Source organism: Canis lupus, chromosome 17 (genome assembly GCF_011100685.1).
Source record: "Canis lupus familiaris isolate Mischka breed German Shepherd chromosome 17, alternate assembly UU_Cfam_GSD_1.0, whole genome shotgun sequence".
Classification (NCBI taxonomy): domain Eukaryota; kingdom Metazoa; phylum Chordata; class Mammalia; order Carnivora; family Canidae; genus Canis; species Canis lupus.
The window spans coordinates 21,001,302-21,011,613 of record NC_049238.1 but is presented as its reverse complement, the minus strand read 5'-3'; the positions used below and the strand labels follow the sequence as shown (position 1 = coordinate 21,011,613).

General features: G+C 46.5%; 1 protein-coding gene across 2 annotated transcripts in view; it reads right to left on the bottom strand.

Annotated features, from left to right (window-relative positions):
• DPYSL5 (dihydropyrimidinase like 5) overlaps nt 1–10,312 on the bottom strand; it is a 97,236-nt gene that overhangs the window by 3,340 nt on the left and 83,584 nt on the right. For both annotated transcript variants that reach the window (XM_038561032.1, XM_038561033.1), the window contains 4 exons: nt 9,393–9,534; nt 8,052–8,194; nt 6,993–7,200; nt 1,590–1,758 (listed from right to left, as the gene is read on the bottom strand). In XM_038561032.1, the coding sequence (XP_038416960.1) occupies nt 1,590–1,758; nt 6,993–7,200; nt 8,052–8,194; nt 9,393–9,534 (662 nt within the window). The remainder of the gene's footprint in view (nt 1–1,589; nt 1,759–6,992; nt 7,201–8,051; nt 8,195–9,392; nt 9,535–10,312) is intronic.

Genomic DNA, 10,312 nt, shown 5'->3' with positions numbered 1-10,312 from the left:
GTGGTGCAGAGACCATGAATCAGTCCCATTAGCATGTGGGCCTTTGTATGCATGCCTCAGTGAGCAAGAGACGGAGAAGGCTGGGCATTGTTCCTCCATTGTTCTGAAAAACCAAAGAACCACACCTCATAGGCCCAGCATCTTGAAATCTCAAGACTTAGGAGGCTTGGTGTCCCAGAGAGTTAATGGAATATTCTTCAGTCCAGCCCATCCAGAACAGACAAGGTGGGGTGGAAGAAAGGTGGGAGGATGCCTGATTTTGCTGAATTTGAGAGAAGTCCTGCGCTGAGATGTGGCAAGAACAGAAGCCACCAGCCAGAGAGCCCACAGCTCTGAGGGCCTCGTGGCTTCCCATGGGATTGGCTGCGGCAGGAGGGACCATGCCCAGGCAGGCATGGGAACCGACCCCTCCTGGAGTGGCAAGGCCTGAGTGCCCACTGACACTCCAACCACGGATTCCTTTCTGACTCCCAACACATGGGTCTTGTCGCTAGTAGGAGTGGCAGTGGCCTTTCAGGGTGGGGGAAGAGTAATCTTGGCAATGAGATTGGCTCTGAGGATGGAGAGAGTGGTGGAGAGGACTCCTCCCCACAGACTACAAGGTCCTCAAAACAGGAAGCATGTGTCTTTTGACCCAGGCTGCCCCCAGCACATTGGGGGGGCACAGAGGGAGCTCAGTGGACAGACCTGCTCCCTTGGTACCCCTCGGCCTCTTGTGTTAGGACAGCTTGTGTAAGCCAGTAGTCAATATGCGCTGTGTGGAAGGATTTGGATCTTGCTTCTTTTACTGTTCAGGTCCCAGTGTGGCTCTTGTAGAGGGATGACAGGCCTCCGTCTGGTCTTGTTCTGAAGGCCGCTCAACGTGTTCACAGAGACCCAACCTTGCCCCTTTCGAGTGGATCCATCAAAGCTGCCTGCAGGACCAGGCCACCTTACAGCTTCTGCTTGTGCTCCAGGAGGGCTACCGTGTTTGTGGCCATGACCACCGCCTTTCACTACTGCAGGGCACCTGGGATAAATAAAGTCCCAGAGCACAGACACACCCCATACATTATTATATATGGTATTACCCATATTAAAATTGCTGGCAAAAAGAGAAGGTGCTGGAGGGTCAAACATGGGGTTGAGATGAGGGAGGAAAGGGAGTAAGGGAATCCCCTCTCTCAGAGGCTGGTGAGGAGCAGGGATGGGGACACAGAGACTACAACGGGGCGCAGTCCCATGTAGCACAGAGTGTTAACCCTTCTGAGCTCTGATCACCCCTGGGGCCACCCACTGTGTACAGAGCCCTCAACATGTTTCAAGGGAAAAAAATATCAGGACTTAGAAACAGGGGGAGAATACCAGACAAGCCATGGCCTCTTGGAGTGGCTGGTGCCCAGGGACCGGGAGAGCCCTCTTGCCCCTCCTAATATTTGTGTGTCTCTAACGTGGGACCCAGCACTCATCTCCAAATGTGGGATAGGAGAGAGAGGGAGAAGATGCAGAGGAAGAGCTGCGGAAGTCCCTCTGCCTGGGCGGGGCCTCTGCTCTGGCTACCCCTCTGGGGCAGAGACGCAGGTGGCAATCAGAGCGGCCCCTGATCTTACCAGAGAGGCTGAAGCTGGATTCATGAAGATCCCTCATGCCCCCGTGTCGGGTGACAGGCCGGGTAGGGGTGTCGGCGAGCGGTGTTCCCATCTCTTTCTTCCCAGGATGCACGACGATAGCTACATCCCCCAGGTAGGGAGTGCGGTCCACTCCCTTAACCTTTAAGGTCTAGTGAAGGATGAAGGAGAAAATGGGAAAAGATGACGCCATCAGAGCCCGGGCACCAGAGCCTCCTGGATGGATGACAGGAGGTTGGCTGCTGCCACTCTTCTCAGGACCCAGATGACTATATGTGACAAAAGTTTCTTACATCTGGAGCTCAGGGAGTGGAGGATTCTTTTTTTTTTTTTTTCTTTAAAGATTTTATTTATTTATTCATGAGAGACACACAGAGAGAGGCAGGGACATAGGCAGAGGGAGAAGCAGGCTCCCTGTGGGGAGCTCGATGCTGGATTTGATCCTAGAGTCCCGGGATCATGACCTGAGCTGAAGGCAGGCGCTCAACCACTCAACCACTGAGCCACCCAGGTGCCCTGCAGAGGATTCTTTTAACTCCTAATCCAGGTGTGTGTGCATGCATATGGAGGCCCCTGATGGCTCCCCCTCAATATTAGTGGAATCCTTTCCAAGGCAGCAGGCAGATTTCTGAGCAATGCTATCCCCTCACTGGCCAGGCTCCCAAGAGGCCATGCCTTTTGCTGTGATCTGACAACTTTGTGGGGATACAAGGAAAATATAGCTGATTTGAAGATGAGAATCCCCCAATGGCAATACTAGTTAATTCTGTACTCACAAAGGCAATAAAGTTGAGCCTATGTTCTGCATCCAGATAGTTTGGGTTCCAATCCCAGCTCTGCTTATACTTGGAAGCTCTGTGACCTTATGCAAGTTATCTAATTTCTCTGTGCCTGTTTCCTTAGGATAATAATAGTACCTATTAATATTACATCTAGAACTGTTATGAGATCAAATGAATTAATAAACATAAAGCTCTTAGAACTGTTCTGGCGCATGGCAAGTGACATAAAGGATCAGCAGCTCTAATTATGGCAGAGGTCACTGACATGTGCTTTCTCGTGTTAAAAGGTGCTACTTCCAGGAGGACTCAAAGTGAGTTTGAGCATGCACATAAGATCTGAAGGAGCAGTGTAGATGATCTACACCCCAGGCACTTGTCAGGGACATCACCTCAACCTCCTTGCTGCTTGCTGTTTACTGAAAATCTTGCTGAAACAATACACATGGGGAATTTCTTGAAGGATCTTCAGCCTACAAATTCCTTTATCTTCTCCAACAACAGATCTATCTTTTAGCTCAACCCTTTTGGTCTGAACTATTTTGGCCTTTACCGGGCTGCACTTTGGCATCCTTGCTTTGGCGACTGGGGTCCTGGGGGGTGATAGGTTGGCACAGGCTGGCTGGTGACCCTGGCAGGCCACAGTTTCTGGCAGCCCCCTCACTACTAGGTGCACACCCAACACTCTACCAGAGATACTTTCTTCCCCGAGGCCCATGCTCTCTAGGGGTTGATCATACACAGTTTCTGGAAAATGAGTTTTGTTAGCTTTCTTTTTCTGCTTATATACATTCTTTTACATAAAGACTGTGACAGAACAACAACTCAACAGGTTTTTTTCCTGGGAACCTTATATTGTCATTGTAATAAGTGCTTGAGATAAAGACCCTCTGGGTTGGATTTACATCAGTCCTGGAGCTACTGCTCTTCCACGGTGGCTGGCCCTGAGGAGTGGTGCTGTGAATTGGTATCCACCTCACACTTTTATGAGGCTGGCTTTTAGAAGGGCTTAAAATAAAAAATAAATAAAATAAATAAATAAAAATTAAAAAAAGAAGAAGGGCTTAAAATACCTCCTCTGCTCTCTGTTGACCTTATTTCTTGACTAAAATGTCTGTTTTGGAAGGACCACAAAACTGTCATCAGATATTCTTTTTTTTTTTTTTTTTAATTGCAATAGAATTCACGTACCATGAAACTTGCTATTTTAAAGTATACAATTCAGGGGCGCCTGGGTGGCTCAGTCAGTTAAACATTGGACTCTTGATTTAGGCTCAGGTCATGATCTTGGGGTCATGAGATCGACTCCACAGAGAGCTCTGTGCTCAGCACTGAGTCTGCTTAAGATTGCCCTCCCCCCACTTGCACTCTCTCACTCTTCCTGAAAAAAAAAATTAATAAAGTATACAATTTAGTGGTGTTTCAGTGGTGTATATTCACAACACTGAGCCACCACCTCTACCATCTCATTCACAAACATTTTCATCACCCAGAAGCAACCTCACACCCATTCCCCCACCCTCTAGTCCTGAGTAACCACTGATGGATTTTCTGTCTATGGGCTTTCTTGCTTCCGGACATTTCATATAAATGGAGTCATAAAATTGGTGATCTTTTGTGACTTGATTCTTTCACTTAGCATCTTTTTCTCAGGCTCAGGTATGCAGCATGTAGTATCTGTAAGAACTCCATTTCCTTTTCTGCCTGAATAATCTTCTACCATATGAATATGCCTCATTCTGCTTATCCATTCAACAGCAGAGAGACATTTGAGTTGTATCTACTTCTTGGCCTCTATGAATAATGCTGCTATGAACATTATGTACAGGCTTTTGTGTAGACATATATTTGTATTTCCCTTGAGGACATACCCAAGAGTAGAACTGCTGGCTCATTTGGTAACCCTAATATATAGCTTTTGGGGAACTGCCCAACTGTTTTCCAAAGTGGCTGCACCATTTTACATTCCCGCTGGCAATGATTCAGGGTTCCAGTTTCTCCACATCCTAACCAACAAATGTTATTTTCCAGTTTGGTTTTTAAAATGACAGCCACACTTTGCCAGATGTTCAGGTGTATGAATGCCTCACTCTTACTGCTCCTGCCAGTACCCCCTCCAGAAGCTGGCTGAGGCCACCCGCCATTGTCCACATCCAGGGAGTAGACTGGAGATGGCCCCATTCATCTTGCAACAGACCCCGAGTTTTGAATTAAACACTGATAACTGAAGTCATGTGTGTGTTTTTTTTTTTTTTCAGGTAACCCAAGTCTGCTCCCCCACAGCAGATTTGGTCTTCGGGAGAGAAGGGTCTTTACGTCATTCTGAGCACTCTGGGCTGTCACACAGGGAAAGCCAGCAGAATTGATCTTTTGGTGTTAACATGCCCTGCTTACTCTTACACTTTAGAGCATTACATCTCAAATATCAGGCTTACATGCCCTCACTTCATCAAGACTGGGAATGAACCAGGCAATGGTAGGACCTCAAGGGCTCCTAAGCCAACGAATCAAGAGTGACTCAGTGGTCACAGACTGGTTCACGCTTCCCTCTTGTGCCTTCAGGAACCCAGAACTCTTGTTTGTCTGGCTACTTAAAATTGGATCTGAAAATTAGGAGTCCTGGCTGGCTTGGTCAGAGGAGCATGTGACTCTTAATCTTGGGGTTGTGAGTTTGACTCCCATGTGGGGTGTAGAGATTACTGAAGTAAATAAAACTTAAAAAAATTATATTTGATAGTCAAAGATGGGGAATTAAAACTGGTAGTACCCGGCCCTAGCATTCCCCTTGTCCCAACACACATCCCCCCTTCCAGCCCAGGAAAGCTGGACTGTATTTGTGAAAGCTGTGGTTTTTGTCAGTGAACTTGTACAGTGGGGCTCTATGGAGGACCACACTCAGGGTGAAACAAGGTCTTGGTTAGAGGTCTGAGGAGAGCAGGAAGGCCTGTGCTAGCCTCCCATCCCACCTGGTGGAATCTTCCTTCCAGGACTGGGGCCTTACAGGCCAGCCAGAGTAGTGGGTGTTCAGAGAACAGCTGGTAAGGCACAGGCTGAAGCAGCTGCTCCTGAAAGCCTTTGGGTGGTTCCAGGAAGGAACAAGAATGGGAACAAGGAGGGGAGGCCTGAGGGACTGAGTCAGGAAGTCTGGCCTTTGCATAAAGACTAGAGAACCAAGAGTTTGGCTGAAGACAAGAGGTCATGTAATCATTTCATGGTAAGTGTGCCAAGCCACAGGCAGCTCTTAAAAGGCCTATTCTTGGGATACTATTGAGCAGATTTCTAGAGCTCAGCAACATGGCAACTGAGTCTTTTTCGGTCAGGGTCCTTTATATTTCTGGTCCCTGCCGGAAGTCAGAGCTGATGGTGAGTAGAGAACACAGCACCTAAGAGTAGGAAGCTGATGCTGGTCTGGGACAGTGACTATGATATGGGGGGTGAGGTGGGGGTGGGGAGGTGACCTGGAAGAATCTAGAAAGGGTGCCCCCACCAGCTGCTACTTCGGGCCTCTGGCCAAAAAACACACACCCCATTTTACTGAGTCTCATCCCTGCACAGACAAGTGGCTGACTGATGAGGCTGAGCTGGGCAGCTTACCAGAAACTTTGCTGAACTACTTTCAGAACACATAGTGAGTAGGTGCTGTGTACAGAGGATTGGGAGGGACTGGACAAAAGGAACAGAAGAATAGAACACAGGAGAAGATGAATGAGGAAATTAAAAAAAAAAAAAAAAAAAAAAAGGATTGACATCTCTTAAGTGTGCCATGATTCCAACCACAGCATCCCAGAGCCTAGGCAAGAGAGCTGCTGGACCAGTGAGGCACGGGTTGCGGGGCTCTCGGTGATAGAAGAACACTTCTAGAATATTGCCTTTTGCCACAAAGAAGGGGAAGGGAAACAGCATGATGCTGTCCCTGTATCAGATTTGCTCTTTGCTGATGATCTGGGACATCCACCCAGAGGCCAGGGCTGCAGTTCCCAGCACCTGGAGTTGTCAGCAAGAACTCAGGCCTGATTCTCCGGGACAGCTCTCAGTGATAAGGCTGGACCATCAATTCCCAAGCAATGAGGGAACAGACAGTCTTCTTTTGGGTGACTTGTCTACTCAGAGGACAGAAGCCCTGGGGATGAGATGAAGCCCAAAGATTTAGTGAACAGGTGTTTATGGAATCCAAGGACTGGGTGGGACCCCTAAAATATGCACTATTACAGACGTGGTAAATCCCACCCACCTTACTACAGTCACAGGGAAAAGGGAGGTTTCAGGGAAAGAGAAACTCCAGGGCAAATATGATAACCCAGGCCAAGCCAGGAATCCTATCAGAGGGCTGCCAAGAGTCCTCCTAGAGAGTAGACTTTGGGGACATCTCTGAGCATCTCGTGGTATTCCCTAGCTGCAGGGGAATTAGCAACGGTTCTCACGACATTTTACTGTTATAGGTACCCCTTTCTGTTCTTCCGATTATTCCCAAGGTAGCCATTCCAGGCAATAGGATGCAGTGGGAAAAACAGAGAACATCTTTGAGATTTAAAATAGCCATTCTAGAATTCCCCAACAGGGGGTTTTAACTTCTTTCCATATACCTTCTTCCCCTTTCTCCTCTTACCTTTTCTCTCTGGACTAGCTTCTTGTAGACAGTATCTGGGAAGGACCTCAGGGGGTAGAACTTGCCAGTGCCCTCCGCACACATGAAGACACCATTCTCGTACACGACTCGCCCCCGGCTGATGGTGACCAGTGGTACGCCATGGCAGCGCATGTTCTCATACAGGTTGAAGTCTCCTCCCTGTACCTGGGTGCTGGCTGAGATGGTCCTGGCGGAAAGGGAGTGGTGGGAGAGAAAGCTCTGAGAAGAGGTAAAGATAATTCATCTCAGTGGGAAGAGGAGATGCTCAGTGGGATGGGATGATGCTCAGTGACAAGGGGTGATGTTTAGTGGGAAGGGAGGATGCTCTGTGGGAAGGAATAATCCCTAAAAACTGGTTGTTGCCGACTGAATTGTTATCATCTCCCAAATTTATACACCCCCAGTCTCTGAATGTGCCTGCATTTAGAGATAGGATTTTTAAAGAGCTAATTTAAGTAAAATGAGGTCATAGGGTGGACCCTAATCCAATCTGACTGATGTCTTTATAAGAAGAGGAAACTGAGACACCAGACATGGACACTCATAGAGGAAAGACCATGTGAAGATGGAGGGGAAAGACAGCCATTGACAACCCAAGGAGAGAGGCCTCAGATGAAACCAGCCCTGGTGAGCCCTGCTGATGCCTTGATCTTGGACTTCTAGCCTCCAGAACTGTGAGAAAATCCATTTCTGCTGTATAAGCCCCCCAGTCTGTGGTAGGGCTAGGGCAGCCCCAGGAAATTAATCAACTGGGCTAAACTCTAGTGTTTATTTGCCTGTTTATTTAGATTTATTTATTTTTGAGAGAGAAGGAGAAAGCTCAGGCAGGAGGGACAAAAGGAGAGAGACTTTCAAGTAGACTCTGCGCTGCCCAGACCATGCAGGCCTTCAAATATTTGTTGAACTGAACCACACCTCAGGGTCATACTTCTCTATGCTAGATGCAATGCAAAGATGATAAGCTTGTGGAGTTTTGTAAGATAAGTTCCTTAAATACCCCATATCCCTCTAGCCCTGGAAACAAGCAGCAGGTTTTACTTTGTGGCTTCTGGATCCCACACCACCACGTCAGCATCAGCTCCAGGGATGATGCGGCCTTTGCGGGGATACAGGTTGAGAATCTTCGCTGCATTGGAACTGGTAACAGCCACAAAACGGTTCTCATCCATCTTTCCTCCAACCTGAAGCATTGCAAAAGTGTCAAGTCAACCAAACCCTATGTGTGCCTCAAACCCTTGGTCACCCTTGACTCTGGCCTGTGGCCTTTCAGTTGATCAGAACAATGGTGCCGAGAAGGACAATGATGTGGGGACCATCTCAGATAAGCCAACCTGGTTGGCTTGGTTCCCAGGCTTGCTCACTCCTTACTCCTTCATCAAGCAACAGTGGTGAGTGGGCACTTTGCATAAGGCTGTCTACCTGGTGGAAATTTACCTCCTGTTTGTACAAAAAGCTCTACTTATGTGCCCCCTATGGATGGGTCAGGAGCCTCCCTCCATCCACAAAGGAACATATATTTTGTTCTCTTGAAAAACATCTTACTGCCTCACCTACCAGTGAGAGCACCATGGACATCCCTCAAGGGGGACTCCTCAGCTACTCATGGGCCCCCGTGAGCTGGTGGCTTAGTCTTCAGGACTTCAAATTCTCCTTAGGTTCATACTTTGCTGTGTCTAATCTGTGATAGGTCAAGACCAAAAATACTTATTCTTCATGGGGAGAACAGGTGGTATTCAAATGAAGTCCTAGTCCTTATCTTTTTTGAAAAGCAATTAGACAAAATATATAAAGAACCTTAAAAATGTTCATATCCTTTGGCTCAGAAATCTGCTTCTAGGAATCTGTCCTAAAGAAATAATTAGAATGCTGACATATATATATTTACTCATGAACAAAGAAATTCTCTGCAGCAGTATTTGTAAGTGCAAAAATTTAAAACAGCTAAAAGTTCCAAACATCAGGGAAGGATGAACAAATGTGGTACTACCATTGGAGGAAATGTTATTAGGCTGGTAAAAAAGATGTTTTAAAAGAATTTTTACTGATACAGGCAAACACTCAGGATATACTGCTATATGAAAAAAAAAAAAAGATGAGCCCAGTTATTATAATAACATATAGTATACACATAGAACCTGAAGGAAATATATCAAAATATTAATAATTTAATTTCTCAATATGGAATTATGGGGATTTTCTTTCCTAATATTTTTCCATACTTTCCAAATTTCTATAGTAGGCCGTACTACCTTTCTGACTGGGGGGAAAAATGACCTTTTTGGTTTTGTTTTTAAGTGAAACAAGGAGCCATTGATGCAGGCTTCCAAAGAGTGAAAACTCTTGCTAGGACTTGAGCAGAGAGGGGTCCCTAGAACGTACCACTCCTCTCTCCCAGATGACGCTCATGCGGTCCTGCACGCCACTCACTCCATGCGGAATCTTGGTGAAGTCCTCCTTGCCCATAGCTTTCTGCTTCGTAGTGAAAGGCCGGTGATCTGATGCCACAATGTTCAGAGTATCACTGGATAGAGAGAAGGATGTGACTAGTAAGGGAGGGAGGCCAGGGTTCCAAAGAGTGGGGACAGATGCAGCAGAAAAGCCTTCTCTTGGGATCCAGGCAAAGCTGATCTCTAAAGTATGACCCCTGACAAGTTATTTCATCTGTGTGAACCTCAGTTGGCTCATCTGCAGAATGGGCATATGGGCTGAGTGTGACACCAACTGCCAGCGTCAGCCTTTGGGATGTCAACTTTTAAGGGTTAAGACGGAGGGCAGAGAAAAATTGAACTTAGAATTTTGATCATTGAGGGGGGGTTTATAGCCATAAGCCCCCATACCAACTTCCCCTCATCTTCCTCAACCCCTACCAGTCCCTGTTGGTGATAAGCATGTGCTGGGCAAAACATTTACAGGTTCAATGTTTTCGAAATGTTATTTAGCTGTTAAAAAAGATGTTTTAAAAGAATTTTTACTGATACAGGCAAACAGGATACACTGCTATATGAAAAAAAGAGATGAACCCAGTTATTATAATAACATATAGTACACACATAGAACCAGAAGGAAATATATCAAAATATTAATAATTTAATTTCTCAATATGGAATTATGGGGATTTTCTTTCCTAATATTTTTCAATGCTTTGCTAAATAACTTGCAGTCATAGCCTTTCTTGGATGTGGAGTTCTACTGGCAGAAGGGGAAAGCAGGGCCAAGACAGAAGTCTGTCTTCATAAACCAGTCATGACATTCAAGTCAACTAGTTCATCACCCCTGCCCACCATGACCATCAGGCGGTC